Here is a 19156-nt window from a genome sequence, read left to right on the forward strand (position 1 = left end):
TCTAGTCATGTTAAATCAACAGTTTAGTATAAGCATGGTACTTGCTGGGCAAAAGAGGTGATCATATGTTGTGGTGCATTGTGCCAATTAACTAAGACATCAGTTAGGTGAAGGCACAATGCTGGTATCATTTTTGTCACAGTTGCTTAAGGACATTATCTGGTGTTGGAGTCCTTGGTGAAATCACGAAATGTAAATGATAAAAGATACAATAGTAATATGAAATGACCATTTGTTCTTGGCGATACCATGGTCTGCATTGCAGACTTGATGGAAATGGAGGCACCTTTTCTGGAGAAAAACACTACTGAACCATATTTTAGAAACATTCAAAAGGCATCGTCTGCTTCTTGTAATGTTGGGAACTCTGGATTAACTGTAGGGAATCCATTTTTGGATGTGAATTGGAGTAGCTTTAATCAGAATTCCTATATCAGTACTCCTTAGTCGCCATAAGTAAAAGAAGATGTATGTCATAGAGAATTAAAAAAATATAGAAAAATATTACTTTGCTGTCAATGCGGTAACTAGGTCAGCTGCCCCTCTTGATCCTTGAAAGTTTCAGTCCCGTTTGCAACCACTGATTTCAACCTGTTAAATTTAGCTATGTATTATAACAAACATGCCAGTGGAAGTGGTGGACAGTTGGGATCTGGATGACAAAATAGTTTAGACCATGAATTTTAATTTAATATGAAGTTTTGTCAAAGGCCCTTACAAAGTACAGATTGCATGTCTAACCCTTATTGACGTTAGTATATTTTACTTCACTTGCTGTACTCATTGCCTTCTCATCATCGCCAATAGTCAAGTGCTAACATTATGCACTCCACAACTTTGTGGTGGTTTACCGGTGAACAAGATCAACAGCTACTCCTGCCACTTGTCACTGTAATCCTGGAACTACTACCTCTGTAACTAAGTAGAATGACGTGAAAGTTTCGCTGTTACATCTTTTTTCTGGGCGTCTGTTACTTTACTACATGCCAGATCAGAGTACATTTTTAAAAAGAAAAAAAAAAATGACATGCGTGCACCAACAAAAACTTGTTTTTGCACGCTGTATATTCTTCTATTAAAAGGCCAGTCACAACACACATTTATTTAAAGTATCCCTCGATTTATACAATAGGAACAAAAGGATAGTTGATGGTTTAACTGCGTTTAAAAGTACAAAGTGTTTTTTTTTTTTTTTTGTTGAGTAAATGACTAGCGACCTCTGGGGGAGATTTATATACTGGACTGTCTGTGAATTGACTGTGCAAGGAAAGGGCTGAACACGATAATAGCTCATTCTTGCTCCACCTAGAGGGGTGTGGAATTCTCTTGACATAGGTGGCTGGCAAGACTTTACAAACTCATAAGTACTCCTACAGAATGGGAGAGAGAAAGTTTTCTCCAGTCCATGACAGAACTCAGAAGGATTTCTAGAGAACCTGGAACAAGTAGTGAATGAGAAAAGAGGAGGGTGTTTTGCTCTACATAGAAGCAGAAAATATTAATTCTGTTAATACTTTTTGGATTTTTTTTTTCTAATTTGTATTTCATTTTTAAACTTTTGTTTTGTGACTTTATAAATTTGATAACGCGTCCAAAGAAGGAATATAATTTTTCCTGAACATTTTGGCTAAAGGCGGATTTGTGGATATTCTCTGGTGATCTTTTTGTGTATTCCCATGGTCTAACCGTATTCATTTTGTAATTACGTACAAGTCTGCTGGAGCAAGTAAAATAAGAGAGGCTAATGACAGTGGGAGCCACGGCATTGTACAAGCCAGTGAGAGGATAAACTGTGTTGGGGTCAGTCCCAAGGGCTTTGGGTCAGCTCCAGTATTCTGAGGTTATCTACCACAGCAGGTAGAAGCAAGCAACAAGGACACATCTCTGGATAACTAAGAAAAGAAACTGGATTTTGCGTTTCAATCAAGAAATCTGAAATCCCTTGCCATGTCAGAAAAGAAAAAAGAAGGAAAGGGGAAAGAAGGAAAAGGAAAAAAGGGAAAAGGGAAAAAGAAAGGTGATGGAAAAAAAGCAGAACGCACCGAAGATGTCCCAGGTAAGTTGTCCAATGTTTGAAACCAGTGGACCTTTGATTTGAGACAAGTACATTTTCTTAGATTAGCAGTTGCTGCTGAGAGCAAAGTATGTGGTTTTATATTTAATTCATTATCACGGACACAGTATAGTTACCTGGCTATAGTTTTACCATTCTCTAAACTGTCAAATGTACCATGCACTGTATAACTTTAGAAATTAGAATGTTTAGGGAAAACAAGAACAGGAATGTAGGATTTTTTTTCTCAGCGTACATAAGAAATGAAAGAGCAGTTCTCACAACCATTTAAATGTGCTGGGATTATCAGATCAATTACTGTGTGCAAATGTTGCCGGCTCACTGAGTTTCAGCCTCATCTGCTTTCTGAATCTGCCCTCTAGTGATAAAATGATAGAGAAGCACTTGGATTATATTATTTCAAATCTAAAGCTATGGACTTTGCATTGAGATATTTAAACCAGAATTTATTAACCAAACCCAATTAGCAATTTACCGTTGTGTTTTGTTGTGTACCTTAAACTGTAAAATTCACATAGTAGACTCTACTTGTATTAACGTAATTGTAAATTCAATTCAGAAAACACTTTTTGATAATTAATTAGAAAAAGCAAAACATACTCAGTTAAAACTATTATTATAGATATTATTATAGGCAAATATGTAAATGACTTGTTTATGCATTAATAACTATCCATTAAAAAGGTTTCCCTTTCAATATACAATATTTATGCATTAAAGCTATGTAGTCACCAGAGACTGCAAATATAACAGACAATGTTTTAACCACCAGTGTGCCAGAGCAGATAGCGAAGCTAAAAAATAAGCAAACTGGTTTAAAATGAAAACCTACAAAACAGTAATTGTTAAATGATACAAAGTTTATGCAACAACATATTGTTTGCTTTTATTATTGGATTATATTTCTATATACTTAATAATTTAGTGTGTGTGGGGGGGATATTTAGAAAAAAAAAATCACCATTTATAGTGGTAGTAGTTGTGGTATTTTTGCCAGTTGTAGCATTAGCTTCCATTGTATTGTAATTGTAAGTAAAGCCTGTGTCAAATGCTGCCTTCTTACATACCACGTGGGAGGTGTGAAAGAGGAAAGATTTCAATCATGCTGTAGATTGTAAACTTGCAGGCAGGTTCCTTTCTACCCAATGTATCGGTTAGTCTTAGTCTGTCAATTCTAGTCATATACTCTGAATACATGTATTGTAGGAAGCCATGTGTAAATTGTTCGAGCTATATAAATAAAAGATAATAATAATAATAACAATACATCATATCCCTTTTTCATTCACACTGTTTCTCTGCTCATACTGCTACATATGAAAATAAAGAATATAATCTGCAGTACATTAAAGGTACCTTTTTCATATAGCTTGAGTAAATGTTACATTTTTGTATTAGAATCACGGTTTTAATGCTTACTGAATGGTTTCCCCCAATTTTGTTTAAACCCTTAAATGGAGAGATTCACAGAGACAGATTTAGGCTGCCATGGATTGTAATCCTTTTTTTCTGCAAGAACCCTAGAGCTGTCTATACTACAGCCCTTTGAAGACATAATTGTGTTATCGCTAGGGACTACTGGGCAGCCTTTTCTAATAGCCACAGAGAGGTCTTTTAGATTAGTGCACAAACATTCCAGCAAGTATGTTAGGCGTTTTGATGCCTGTATTAAATAAGTCAATAGATGGCACTGCTTTTTAGTTTCTTGTTATATATGAAGAACAGGGCATACAATTTATATAAAACTCATGACAACACAAACCTTACATAAGTCACTCTGTAAAAGAGGTTTTGTGCTTGCTATCTAAAACCTAGTGTTACCATCTCAAATGGTTGGAAATGACCCTTAAGGCATTTCCTATCAAAATCCTACTGGAAGATGCTATCAGAAACATTTAGATGTTTGACCCATCAAGAGTACGTTTGTTTTGCTAAAGTGTAGCACATCCATCAATTGGACAGTGATAGACTGGTGTAAAACGTTCACGATAGCTGATATCCTGCCACTCAGGGCACCACAAACTGTGTACAAACTGGTCATTGGTAGTTTTGAGAATAGCTCTCAGGATTCTGTTCTCAACGTTCTATTCTTGATGTAATATAGAAACAGTTATTAGCTATGGAACTTTCTTTTGTTAAGAGGAGAACTTTTACATTACAAGGGTGTTCCTACCCCTTGAAGATGTTACTTACTTAAGTAATACATATTGTTCTGTTTCAGTTGCTTATCAGAATCATCTCTGGTTTTAAGATCTTGTCAGCATAGTAGTCAGGACAAAACAGGAGCTCCTGCCTCCAGGGCTAACATTCCACTGGACAATGACCTGCTTACTGGACACAAGGCGGGAGGATAGCAGACACCACGCTAATTGCATTTCAGCTTTTTGGTTTGTTTGGTTTTTTATAACTGAACGCTTTGCACTAAACAATTTATGGCCCACTTTCTTTATTGTAGCCGCTCTTTGATAGCCTTTGAAGTTTCTTACGTAACCTAAAGTTTAATTTTGTATAATTGTGGAGTGACTGTATTTTTTAGTTGTTTAATGTTCGACTTGGGTTTCTAATAGCAAACAAGGCATGCATGATTATGTAACTTGCCATGTTCCCTGAACACACTAATGACATCATATCAGACAGTTTTGTGTTAACTGGCATGTAATAGGTGAGAATTTTCCTTAAATCACATGAGCTGTATTCCTTCCATGAAATAAAACATTGGTGATACTATTAGGAAACAGAAAGTCTGTCTATTATTATTAAGAAGCACAATTCCCTTTAGGAATTTTAAATATAGTAAATAATGTCCTTTATCGATATGAAGGGAGCAAGCAACTCAGATAGCATGAAGTGATCATATTTCCAGAATATATTGCTTCTAGATTGGCCAGCGCACTATTATGTCTTAACTAGGCCATCACACCAATGCTTAATTACTAACCAGGCTTATTGAAGAGGAAAAGGCAATACGGGAATAGAGGCTAATAACTTGTCTGCTGGTATGTTGTCAAGCAATGCAAATATATGTACATATATGTACAACAATATATGTTTTTGCTTTACCTTGGCCTAATTGTTTTCTCATCTATAATGTAATATTGCATTTTTGAGTAAACACAACTTCAGTTTCAAGCAGGTTAGGCTAAAAAAGTCAATGAAATATATATTTGCAAAGGAATTTACATATGAACTCATGTGAGACAATTTCTTCCACATTTCAAACATAGTAAATTTTGTTTTCTTCTCTTTCTACGGATGTAGATCTATAGCTGCCATCTTAAGTCAAGAAGCTAAATCATGAGTCATTCAGAGTGCAAATAGGGTACACATTTTCTGAATTTGCAATTTTACAATTTGCCTATATGCTCACGACTCCGCCAAGGTCAACCTGGTTGAGTCCCAATAGACTTCCCCTACAATGCATTATATCGTGAAGAAACTCTAGTTCAGCTGCTTGTGACAGCTGTTAATGGGATTCCATTAAACCCAGCATGATTCCAAGTGCCGAGGGGCTACATCTTGTTTAAACAGCAGGCTCACTTGCTGTAAATTTTCTCACTAGAAATATCATAATTCAGACCGACTCTTTTTATTTAAGCAGGAAATTTTGAAGGGTACTCCGTGAGCATTCACACTTAATCAGCATAGGGATATCTTCCTGGATGAAAAGGGAACATAAAGGACAAAAATCTGAATTACTTTTGGGATGGAGCTACTGAAAACGTCTTAGAAATGTTTATAAGTAATTTGCTAAATAAACACATTTTCTTCATTTCCTAAATGAAATGTGGGGATTTCCTGATGTTTCATGAAGACACACATGCATATCCACCTTGTTCCGATTAGGGTCATAAAAAATAGCAGGGAGTTCGAAAAGAAACATCTTACATGTCTAATTAAGACATTTCTTTGAAGCTCTTTAAAGACATGTGTCAATAGAAATTGTTCAAGAAGCAGCTATGGGAAACTCAAAAGAAGGCAGCTGTGTGTTATGTGCATATACTTATATCTGTGTTTTTCATGTAAATATGTGTCTGTGTGTAACGTGTGATGTACAAGTGGAACACCTCATTTCTGCTATGGAGTACCAAGAATTCAGACACTAGCAGTGTGTAAGACCAGCTGTCAAGACTGTCCAAGCAATTTGGAGAGTGTTGGCAAATATGCAGGGCCGGCCCTATAATGGGGCAGGCGGCACTTTAGAAGGGGCGGCACTTTGCGGGGGGGGGGAATGGGATTCGCGTCGCCGAAGTTTAAAATGCCCCCCCCGGCGTCGGCGGGGGGGGCGGCGTTTTAAACTTCGCCCCAGGCGGCGTTAAGTCTTCGGCCGGCCCTGCAAATATGCAAACGCCCCTGGTTCTTGTGATTTTATATCTAAGTGACATACTGTAGAAAAAAAAGATTAAACATATACTGTACAACTCTCTGGAACTTAACGGTGCTATTTAAATCAATACGTAATAATAAGCATCTACTCAAACTCTACAACAAATTTAATCTTGTATTTTTTGGAGAATAATTGGCTACGGTTGGACTGTAAAACCAATGTGAAGTAACCCCTTCAGCACCAAGGTTATTTACACTAAAGAACCAGAGCAATGTTTTGTGATTTTACTATATCTTTTTTTTCCAACTGTAATTTCTCCTTTTCTCAATTAAGCAGGAAAGGGCTTTCTTTTGAAATCATACTAACCTATGTGAGACATATAAAACTTTAAAAAGTTGGGAAAGACTAGGAGTTTTCTCCGTATTGTTTGGTATGTCGACAACGTTGTAACTCTGCCTTGGGCAGCCTATGTCTTCTATACGAACCATTGTGGATCTGTATTCCTATGCTCCTTGTCTTCGATCCTGATTTGTTGTATTTTAACTGCTGATTGCGTACGCTCTTTATGTGCTCACATTTTTTTATCTCCTTGGTCCTCCATAAACTTTTATTTGAAAAAGTTGGGAAAGATTAAAAGATTAAATTAATCACAGCTTTACACACACACACATATATATAGATTGTACACGGCTCTAGCTACCACAAACATATTCATTAACCCCTTAGGGTCAAGAAAAAAATTGATCAAGTAAGAAGCAGAGAGACAGAGAACAGAGACAAAAGCCTTGTCCTAGTCCCTTTCTTGCAATATTTATAGTAGTGTGGCTGGTCCATCCCTAACAACAGCATTTTTACCTCTTGTACAATACACCCTAACGCTCTCTAGATTGTAAGCTCGTTTGAGCCGGGCCCTCCTCGCCTGTTGTTTATGTATGTCATCTTGTTATGTTATATACTGTTTTTTATGTCCTATCTACCCTTTGTACAGTGCTTCAGAATGTGATGGTGCTATATAAAACAATAAATAATAATCTGACATTATACCTGGATGATAGTAGACACTGTAGAAGCAATCACATGCATGGAAATGTGGAGGTACAGGCTATAGACCTCTCAGATCATGGAGTCTTTGGAATCAATTGTGCCTCTACTACGTGGTAGCAATTTCTGACTGATTTCTTACTAGGTACCTGGCAGGCCCTGTAGGATTAAATTTTTGGTGTACATTTGATGTCATCGGTCACAGAGGGGTTAAGGGAAACATTTTATTTCCGGTTCTAATGTAGGTTAAGAAGTCATACAGAAAATGCCCTCATAAATACTAGAGCAATTGGAATCACTGATACTATAGTTTCTTCACAAATTCCCAGGAGAATAACATTATTCTCCACTTTCAGATAATGTGGAACAAATCATTTTCATCTTGCTTGTCCAGCTCCATAACTTTTTTGTATCTTCGTTCCTTACGGTACTTAAGTAGATTGCAAGTACAGGTGGTGGAAAAAATTTGGTAATACAAATTGCTGAAAACCGACAGCAAGCTCTCCACATGACCTCATGAAACTACTATGCTAAATAACTTTTGTAAAGAAAAAGAAGGCTAATATTTTTGGCCCACATCCTTGGACACCAGCAGAGCAGTGCTCGACCTCACTGAAGAATTGCATGCTGCTTACTATCTGATCTTTTGCTTGTTAATTGCTTGTCTCGCTCTAAAAATAGTAGCCAAGGTAACAATGCATTATAGCAGAAACTGAAAACAAAGGATTCCAGATTAGGTTAGATAGTTTTTTAACTTCATTTACCTTGTATATGTGATGATTTGTGTTTTCTACACGATTATGTAGATTAATACTTATATATATATATCAGTTGCCTTGCATCTCTCCCAGTTGTATTATCGGATAGAGTTTTGAAGTGTTGTGAACGCGTTTTGCGTGGGAATAATTGAGTATAATTTCCTTGCATGCTAATTCAGTGATTATTCTAGCATGCTGCCATAAAAGGTATACCCATTCAGAAATAGGTTTTGTGAAACACTTGAAAGTCAATTGGGGATGGGTTACTTGTTACAAAGCCAATTGTATAGTTTAAACACTGAGGTTTTTATTGAAGGCATTCAGTTCTTTTACTGCATCAGCTAACTTTATGGTCATTGTCTTATAAAGGAGGCTTCAAAGTGTTTTAAACTAACAATAAAACATTTCCCTTCAATTTCGTGTATCAATGTGACCATGTAGCGCTTCCAGTCCATGCAGCCTGCGAACAAAACATTTATCTGTTATCTTCACTGGATGTGATTAGCAGGGAAAGAATGAAGAACATTAGCAAAACAAAATGTTGTAAAAAAATTTTTTTAAAAAATGTCTGTGACGCATTTTTGTCACTGTGTGATTTCTTATCTCTGCTGGAGTGCAGGTGGTTTTGAGCTAAACTGTGAAATAAAATTTACGAAAGATTTGCCAGGAGCCCTGGAAGTGTACGGAGTTGCTACCCAATCAATGTTTTGTTAGCATTCCAAAAAGAACAATACTGAATACTATTCGAACACCACTGATACATTATCATGTTCCATTATGGTACAGGAAAACAAACCATGTGTCACTATTAAGTGTGATACACTCAAGCTGTTAGAGGTATTCTGTAGGGTTACACAGTAAACCCTTTAAGAAACAGCTTATGTGGGAAAGGTATATATGTATATATATATATATATATATATATATATATGTCCATCTGTCTCCGATTTCTTTATTTATATTTATTTTACAGTGCATTGTATAATAATTAAACAGAACATTTATAGCATTTTATTAATGATTTTAACTGACAGTTATTTTTAAGGAAAACTTAATTTCTAGTTAACCTAGCCTGTTACTATCTTTCTGCCAGTTAATAAAATAAAAAGGATTATGCATTGATTGTTACACATTAACAACCATGCCACCACATAGCATAGCTGTATTAATGATATAAAAAAGCTAGAACAAACATAGAAGGGGTTTTTTTTCTACCTTTCTTGACCTATATGAAGTTTTTGAAGAAGAAAGAAACATTGACCATCTGCTTTGGCCAGCAGTAAATTTGTTATTGAAGCTATTTGTTATTTTTGTTTTGAAGGCTCAAATAGCACATGCATTATTACATATGTACAGGTACCCATTAAGACAGGCAGTGTTTATTCTTAAACAAAGACTGTATCTCAAGCCTAGCAAATCCCTTTCTTCTATTCAATATAATAGCAATATAATAGCAAAGTGAGCCCACATGTAGTCTACTCAACTGTTCTTAAACTACATTTCCCAGGATGCTTTGCTGTTCTGAATAGAGCCAAGTGAGATCATGGGAGTTGTAGTGAAAGGACAGCCAGGAAGCTACCTGCTGACTAATCTTGCGTTTTATATATTAGTCTCATTAATAAGGTTCTCCACATATCCCCTAGGAGAGTAAAGACAGTCTTCCCAGAGCTATCTCAATTCACAACTAGCACACGCAGCTGCTCGCCCCACACAGCTGTTGCTCTGTAGACATCAATATGTGGGAGAGGAGTCATTTTTTTAGCACCTTTAACATATTGAAATGCTCCATGAGTAATTGAAGCTTAACAACTTTGAAAATTCTCTAATTAGCGTTATGTCAAGAGTGTTAAATCTTTGTTTCCATTGAAACAGTCTCAACAGGACATGGTGGCCTTTTTGACTGAACATAATGTGGCAGATTGTCTTTGATTTATTTTTTTTGCTATATTCAAGAGATGTGGAAACTTTACTGTCTTGTGTGGGCATTTTTTTCATGTAAACCTCCCAGTGCTAAAATTCAGTCTTCCATACTTTACTTGGTTTTGCTTAATTGGAAAGACATTTGCCTTTAATTATTAGTATACCTCTGGCAATATACTCTATTTAAAATGTTGATTAAATATTGATTAATTGATATTGATATATTGATTATATTGATATATTGATTTAATATTGATGTCTGGTTGTTTGCATCTGGAAGAATTGCAGTTTGCTCAAGGTGATAGTGTTATTGTACATGATTACAAGTTGCCTGTCTATCTGCCAACCTGGAAGCTGGCCACCCTGTCCTATAGGGGAGCCACAAAGTGCTGGGGAGAGGCTGCAGGTGCCGAACAAGAAGTACAGGCATTTGGATGGACTAGCAGAGTAGGAAGAGGCATTATAAGTGGTGGAGGTGGTTCTAAGCGAGTACTACCTCTAAGTGGAGATCACGGTATATCTGCTATCCCAGTATCGTATTGAGGCTTGTACGGTACACTCTCAGTTTGAGAAATATGTATGTATAGCCATGTGTTAGTTAGAAAGGGTTAAATGTATATAACACTGGTAAAGTTCTGTTCATGAAGCATATTTGACCTTTGACACCTGTTTGAGTCACCATCACTTCCCTAGGCTTGAAAATAAAATCTGCATGGCAAATCTTTTTCTATTTTTTCCACTTGCTATGGAGAAGACGTCTCTGTTCTTATTCTCTCCCGGAAAGCAGCTGATGCTTCCGCACTTTGCTATTGATGATCAGAAAACCGCTGTCACATGAAAACGATATTAGCTACCAATAGTTAGTTTACTCATACACAAATATTTGACATCAGTGTATTTTGTTCATCAGGCACAAACGGATGTGTGTACTAAAGGAGGGCTATTCCTGACCTGTGCAAATACACCTACATTCCATTCAATGTATGACACGCATATATTTCATTTACCAATTTAAAAGAACACTTTTATTTCCATTGTTTACAGAAAGGTGCAGTCAGTATATGATATTGAGGAAAAAAAAGTTATTTGTAACTAACGCATGTTAAATGTTATGTTTTAATTTGACATAATACCTTCTTGTGACACAATGGCCACAAGTGACTTGTCGGCTTTGTTTTAAAATGATCAGAATTCATTAAAAATCAAAGCATAATGTTTACCTTAATTTGTTTACAGTAATGTAAACATGTTTAGAAATAAGTTATTCTACTTAGTAGTCCGTACTTAGTAGGCTCATGTTTTGGAATAGTATTCGGTAATTCCACGTGTCAGTATCTTCCCTGAAATGCTGTCACATTCAACAAGCATTTTAGGTCCTACGTATTAAGTATAATGCACAAAGTATAATACACAATAAAAGGGAGGGTTTTTGTAATGGCATATTGTAAAATCCAAACATTCCTCCTGTACAGTGCTTAAAGGGAAGGTTTCAATCCCATGCAGTCTTAAAGTGCTTTGTAAGTACTTTAATAGGCATTCTTGACCTGTAGACAAAGGGAATAACACCTACTTTTAAAGGAATCTTCACAGATCTGCCACATCTATAGTGCCATTTCCATACTACTTTTGGCAGCTTGAAGCAGCCAATCAGTTGCGAGCACTTTTTTTTTATATGCGCAGAACCACTGAAACTGCTAGAACTTGTTGGTGGCTAATACAGATTGGCTAGTGGCTAGTATTACATACCATTGTCAGGCATCATAAGAAAATGTATGTTATCGTTTATGTAGTTTATGTAATGTATGTGATGGATATATTTGGTACAATAAATTCACGCTAAAATGGTCCACTTCAGATACCAGCTTGCCAGCTTAGCAGAGATAGTTGTAACCAACATGTGGCATTCAGCATTTGCATCCACTGATCCTCTGTCCTTTTATATAAAGGTGAAGTGTCAATGTGTGTCTGCAGCCAGTGTGTGCTGTGATAAGCGGCTGCCAGTAACATCATGGGGAGCAGAACTTTATTTCCTGTCATACAGTCTGTTTTCCTTTTGTCTTTAGATTGTAGCCTGTATACAGTACACCACTTAAGAACGCCTACATGCAAACGTTATTATTTCCTTTCGAGTGCCAGACACATTTACAAAAAAGAAGGATGCCTGTCAGCTGGGAACTTGTTTTTCAGTGCCAAAAAAAGGCTTAACAAGACATGGCATGGTTAACCAGACAGGACACGTATGAAAAGGGGCAGAATGGTACAGATATGTGTATGCATGTATGTTCCATGAGGCTCAGATGCTCGATTAATTGACACTTCTAGGATCATCCTCACCCCTCCCCACCTCTTGCCACTTTATTTTTATTTATTGTTTTGTATAGCGCCATCATATTCCGTAGCGCTGTACAATGGGTGGACTGGACAAAACAACAGGTGAGGAGGGCCATTCTCAAACGGGCTTACATACCCCAATACATTGGACACCAGGAATTTGGGAAGGAGGTAGTATTGTAGTATATTATTACTTATTGACATATGTTATAGCATTATTAATGTTATGGATAACAATATATTTGTTTCACCGTATGCCATTAAAGGGTTTACCTACTGGTAGTTTTCAAAATTATAATATGCTGGAGATAGCATTATTTTTTATTTCACACACAATTAATAAAGACATGTGGATTGTACTGCAGATAAAGATGAAGATAAAGATGATACCCATGAAGCACACGGTTCTGCAGATTGTAGCAAAATAGGTAATGAAGCCAAATACACAAGATCAAGTGCGGTCTGCTTACAGTGAATACAACACCCCTGCATGCGGAACAGAGAGTACTACAGATTAATGCTAATCGTTAGCACTGCAGTATGACTTGATGAAATAGAAGATTGGGAGAGTAGCCACTGAAATGTCTGTATAATTTACAGCCATATTTCTTTTATCTCATTAATTACAATTAAAGTGAAGATGGTATTACAGTTACAAAATCAATACAAATTAATGCATGGTGCAATCAATTAAAAAGAACCTGGAGGTGGTACCACCAATACGGTAGGACCAACTCTGTGTATCTTATAATTAAATCTCCTGCTCCATAGTAGGTAATAAAGATACTGAAAATTGAGGGTTTTTAATCACTAAAACAGAGTTGTGTTTTTTCCAAGAGCATTTTGTCCATTTCACCTTACAAACTGGTAAAAATGGTCATCCTATGCCATTATGTAATCTATTAACAGAATAATAACAATTCCAGGAGGGTCGCCAATACCCATGTGTTAGGAACCACCAGTCCAACTCACTACCTTGGACTGTGGGTTTTCTTTCCACATGCATTTGGTTAATGTTAGCAATTAAGTAGCATTACATCATGGAATTACTTAGAACAGGAAGTTTCAGAACACAGAAATGTGATCTCACGCTCTCATCTCTTTCTCTTTTTTTTTTTTCATTTTTAATTTGTGGCTTCATGCAAGTTAAGAAAGTTGTAAGATCAATAGGCCCTAGGGAACAGTACTGTGAAATCTCTCAGCAGCTGGATGGCAAGAAATCTGGAGAAAGTTGCTATCCACAGATGACGCATGAGAAAATATATTGCATTCTCTTCAGTTCACTAGTTGTTCTGCTAAACCTTGTATGCTGGGTAGATTTTGTCAAACGTGGATACATTATGTTTGTGCTGGCCAATTCATTTTTATAGTTGACTTGATAAAAAAATGGTTACTGGAAAAGTTATCACTAGCTTACAATTACATATATAACTTATATACTGAAAACATTCTGATGTCTTCTAATTTTACATTATTATTCAGTGAAAAGCATACCCAAAACAATGTTATGTTAAATGGATGTTCCAAAAGAGGTAGCGCAAAACATTAATGTCCCCTGCATTATTCTGAAACAAAAGCAAATACAAAAGAAGATGGGCACAACTCTCACTATCCGCATGTTGATCCAAAGTAGGATTTCCATATATATTGCTTTAGAAAAGGTTTCAATTTTTTAAAGCCAATTTACTACTGATGTATGTGAACTCACTCGGGAAAACATAGCATGTTGGACATCATATAACTTTGGAAAGACTGTATTGTAGTCAGGGCCGGCCTTAGGGGTGTGCGACCTGTGCGACCGCACAGGGCGCCATGGTTGCAGGGGCGCCTGACCGGGACTTAGATTAAAGCATCGTTTTTTTTTTAAACTTTATTTAACATCATTGATGTTAAATAAAGTTTAAAAAAAAAAACGATGCTTTAATCTAAGTCCCGGTCAGGGGCGCCGAGCGGTTGCTCGTGAAGTTCTCGGCAACCGCTCGGCGCCCCTTACTCTCCGTGACTCCGTCGCGGTGCCAGCATCTCGTGTTGAGCGCCGGACTATACCGGCGCTCAACATGAAATGCCGGCAGAGCGAGAAGACGGATGCCTCCCGCTCTTACCGCAGGACCAAGGTAAGTGGGGGGGGTAGTTTGAAGGGGCAGAGGGGGGGGTAGTTTGAAGGGGCAGAGGGGGGGGGGTAGTTTGAAGGGGCAGAGGGGAGGGGTAGTTTGAAGGGGCAGAGGGGAGGGGTAGTTTGAAGGGGCAGAGGGGAGGGGTAGTTTGAGGGGGGGTAGTTTAAAGGGGCAGAGAGGGCGGGTAGTTTGAAGGGGCAGAGAGGGGGGGTAGTGAGGGGGGGGCGCCAGAGGAGTAGTCCGCACAGGGCGCCACAACGCCTAAGGCCGGCTCTGATTGTAGTTGTCTGTTGTGTACCATAAACCATATTCTAAAGTCTTGCTCACTAAACATCTAAACACACATGTAAGCCTCACAACCATTCAGCTCAAGTCCTTCCAGACATAGAAGTCACAGAGATATGAATAAATTGTCTGAATTTGTGTTAATTAGAAAACTTGTAACATCTGTCACGATTAAGACTTGACATTCAGGTACTCTATTATGCTCCTTTTAATCCATCAACTGTTCTTGGTTTCTCATGAACCAGGAAAACCGTTTATCATAAAGTTAAGAAATGTCATACTTCTTAACATGAGTTGATTGTAAGCTACATGTAAAAACCTGTCAACATTATTCTCAACAATGATTAAAGTAAAAACTGTTTACAGGGCATGTTTTACTTACTGGCTTGGTATAATCATTGAAGCTTCCATCTTTTTTTTTAAGTATTCACTTTGAACAATGTAAAACTATAAAACAGGTAATAAAACAAGTGGGCTATTTATGCATTTCTCTTAATTCTTCTGAAAATACAGGAACACATGATGTATATATTGATGGTGTAACGTCTAACTCTTGATAAGAGGCATAGACGGTTAACTGTTCAGAAGCCGAGACCCAAATGTTAAAGCAGTAGAGGCTATTCTAATTTATGGGGTGATACAAAGGCACTGATGGAAACAACCAGACAATTTGGCAAACAGAAGATAACCATAAAATAACATTGTGTGTTTGTTGCTAATGATCTAGAATGGAGTGTGCTACACAATACAATAATGCATCTACTCGATAAGATCTAGACATCCTGTGCTATGCCTTTGTTGGTTCGATACAGGATCCAACTGGGACCAAAAACCAATACTGACACTTTACACATAGGGGTCATATACTTTAAGCTTGTGGCCACAACCTAGACTTGTATATTGCTGATTTTGCAGTATGTAGCACTGTAGTATACAAGGGAGTGTATTGTTTGATAGCTGATCACATTGTCCATCTGACCAGCTTGAAAAGTATTTTTAGGATATGTATTCTACATATTCTGCTCTGCAGGTCAAACCACCTTCATATATATGAAAGTCAGTACATCCTATTATATAAAGGTTATCCAGCACATTACAGACCTGTTTCCGAACAGGCACACATTGAATAGAAAATAATGATATATATATATATATATATATATATATATACATTTATTTAACCAATATAAAAATGTATTTTTGAAGGACGTATATATCTTATAAATATAGTTAAAATATAAATTCACCCTAAAAGGATGAAGGAAGCAAAGAGAATCATTGCCTAAATATTAATTTGCAAAGTAGAACAACACTGCCACATTGTGGATTCATTGGCACCGGCCTTTACCTTGGTTCTCTTTCATGTTGCAAACAAAATATTCTTATTGAGCCAGAATAGTGTCAATTATTTCATGATCTAATACTAAATTTGCTTTCGGTTAACTGTAAGATTATGATTTGGAAATGTGTCACTTTATTTTTTTTTTTTTATTTCTACAATAAAAAGATATAAATTAGAAAAAGTATATATTGGATGGCACTATACGGTATAAGCAGTATTGTGTGACTTTTTTTGTTTTTTTTCTTTAGAGCTTTAGCTTGGTGTTTAGATATTTGATTTACATATGGAAAAAAATATGTTTGGCAAACAGTTATTTGTTGAAAGAAAATGGTGTATGAAGTACTGTATTAGGGTGCTGACATCGCAATGTTGATATAGTACACGGAAGACAAAGTGTTAGTGACCCATGCTTCCTTTGAAAAGTTAAGCAAAAGATGACTTTGTTGTTGTGGGTGTAAATGTCGCAGACCAGGAAAAACTTGTTTTCAGAATAACCAAAAAGCATATATTTCTAACAAATAATCTGGCAAAGTTATATCTGCTAAAAGGTATGTCTTTGACAGATAGGTTCACATATGTAGTGTAATATTTTATATCACATTACACTAGACGAGAGTACAGTTTATCTCTTAAGACGCACAAAACTAAGGTGACTAGAGATACCAATATTTCATTCTTGGAGGGCAATGTATAAGTGAACTATCTGTCTAGCAAAAATGCTAGAGGTTAGTAGATTAAGGGAATTTAAGCATTCCTGGGGGGGACCTGAGGCTATCGTGAACATAAGACAAGGTTAAGGTTTATAACAGGTAGAATATTCGGTATACTAGATTGTCTGAGCAGTTGTTATTTGCCATCAAAAGTTATGCTTTTGTTATTCTAAAGCAGGGGCGTCCAACCTGCGGCCCTCCAGCTGCTGCAGGACTACATCTCCCATACTCCTCAGCCAGCCCCTTAGCTGAAAGAGCATTATGGGAGATGTAGTCCTGCAGCAGCTGGAGGGCCGCGCGTTGGACGCCCCTGTTCTAAAGGGACCCAAATCAGATGTCTTTTACTGTCAAGAGGTAAAATGGCATGCAAAGTTGGAAAAAGACATTGTGCTTTGCGTCTGACCGATGGGGCTACAGTTGACAACTCAGTTCCCTAAATTCTGCAGTGCTGTGCAGTGCTCAAAGCTTACAGTTTCAAAAAGGGACATATAAAGTAGCTGGCTAGCTGAGCTGTTGTAATCTATCATGTACAGCTCCATTTAATACAAGCAGGGAATCAATATTACTAAATGCTTTTTCCTTTTATCTAGGGCAAGCATCCAGGAAGATTATTTTAATTGATTTAGTGCACTGAACTTAATAAGGAAACACAAAGAGAAGCCAATAAACCATTCTTCTCCTATTTACCCTCCTAGCTGGTAAAAATACACAAACATTCACTTTTTTGGCTAACAATTAGTAAGCACGCAAAGACATCAATTACATCCAATATGGGTCCAAGATATCTAATTAGGAATGTCTCATTCAACACATGGAACTCTCTCAAATGTCTCAAGATGAAAAGAGTGCAGTTAATAACAATAAGCCTTTTATGTACAAAATAGTTCTAATCTAGCATAGAAAAACATGGGTGTTGTTAGTATTAGTTCGAATCTTATTATATTTTATTTAAAGACCCCTCTAACGCTAAGGACTATAATAACAATAAAACCATATGCGTAGCATCTGTAAAAGAACAAAGGAAATCGTTTTTCCTTTTATAAATAGATTTGCCATATAAATGGAGTTCATTAGAACGGCCACAAAACTAAGTATAAGAAGTTATAATGAATATATAATGAACAATAATGAAAATTGACCTTGCAGATATTTTTGTATCGGATCGGGACAAAATGAACAGCTGGTACTTCCCTATAGCCCACCCATGCCATTTAAATTAGTTTACTATTTAGATGGATCTAATGGACATTTCAACAGACCCACAAAAGTGTAATCTACCCCAGGGAAAGATATTTTAATCATGCATTTCGAGTGGTATCCCGACATTGTCCTGTGTTTAACCTCTAATATTATAGCTAATGTGATGAACAATCTCGCATTGCTTCAATCCTAATGAGAATTACATTCATAATAGCAACATGGCAATAAGGAAATAGCCTTCTTTAAGAAGTTTCTATATTTTAAAATGGAGTGCCCCAGTTGAGGTTTTTCTAGGAGCAACTAATAAGGATGACTGTTGAAATGCCTATGTGGCCTAACCTTGTATATCTCTTCTATAGACCACCTGTCCTACCTATTATGTTGAGCCAACTAGTTTGAAGAGCTTGAAGTTTCCAACATCTGGAGTTTCATAAATGAAGAACTGCTTAATGAATTAGAGTACTGTCTTTGATAAAGTACATATTAGGTCACGGACAGTAGAAGGTGTGAGAACAGGGTGAGCATAAACTAATGCACCTAAAGTATTTTAAACATTCATTTTCAACCATAATCAATCATGCATTGCATCCATTCAAGCATGCACTGTGAAGCTTGTAAATTTGCCTTTCATGTGCAGTGGCGGTGAAGACGTCTTTAAGTACAAGAAAATCTCACCATTAATTACAGTGTACAAAATTAATATTGCATGCTTGTCTAAGCTGATTAAAAGCTGGGATTTAGTGAACTTTAATAGTGGGAACATACTTGTGGCAACGCCGTGCTTTGTTAAGCCGTGTTATGTTCTAGGCACAGTAAACAGTAGCTGTATAAACTTTATAAAAATGTAATATATGCTTAAAAGAACGTATAGTAGGCCGCAGGAGCATCTTAGGCTGAAAGGGGCCCCTCGCTGGTGCTGATTCTCTTTTCGTGTATTTACACATGGTGTGGGCTCAAGCCCTGTAATGGCCTTGTTTATCAAGAGGGGAGGCTGGTGATAAGCTGGCTAAAATACATCCTCCTCTTCTGTTTTTGAGTCTATTTGCCAGGAAGAAAC

General features: G+C 36.9%; 1 protein-coding gene across 1 annotated transcript in view; it reads left to right on the forward strand.

Moving 5' to 3' along the window:
* Nucleotides 1-1328: 1328 nt before the first annotated feature.
* Nucleotides 1329-19156, forward strand: part of NRG1 (neuregulin 1) — a 73129-nt gene continuing 55301 nt past the window's right edge. Inside the window, exon 1 of the mRNA XM_053462945.1 lies at nucleotides 1329-2056. Within this exon, the coding sequence (XP_053318920.1) occupies nucleotides 1948-2056 (109 nt within the window). The 5' untranslated portion in view covers nucleotides 1329-1947. The remainder of the gene's footprint in view (nucleotides 2057-19156) is intronic.

Source organism: Spea bombifrons, chromosome 1 (genome assembly GCF_027358695.1).
Source record: "Spea bombifrons isolate aSpeBom1 chromosome 1, aSpeBom1.2.pri, whole genome shotgun sequence".
NCBI classification, from domain to species: domain Eukaryota; kingdom Metazoa; phylum Chordata; class Amphibia; order Anura; family Pelobatidae; genus Spea; species Spea bombifrons.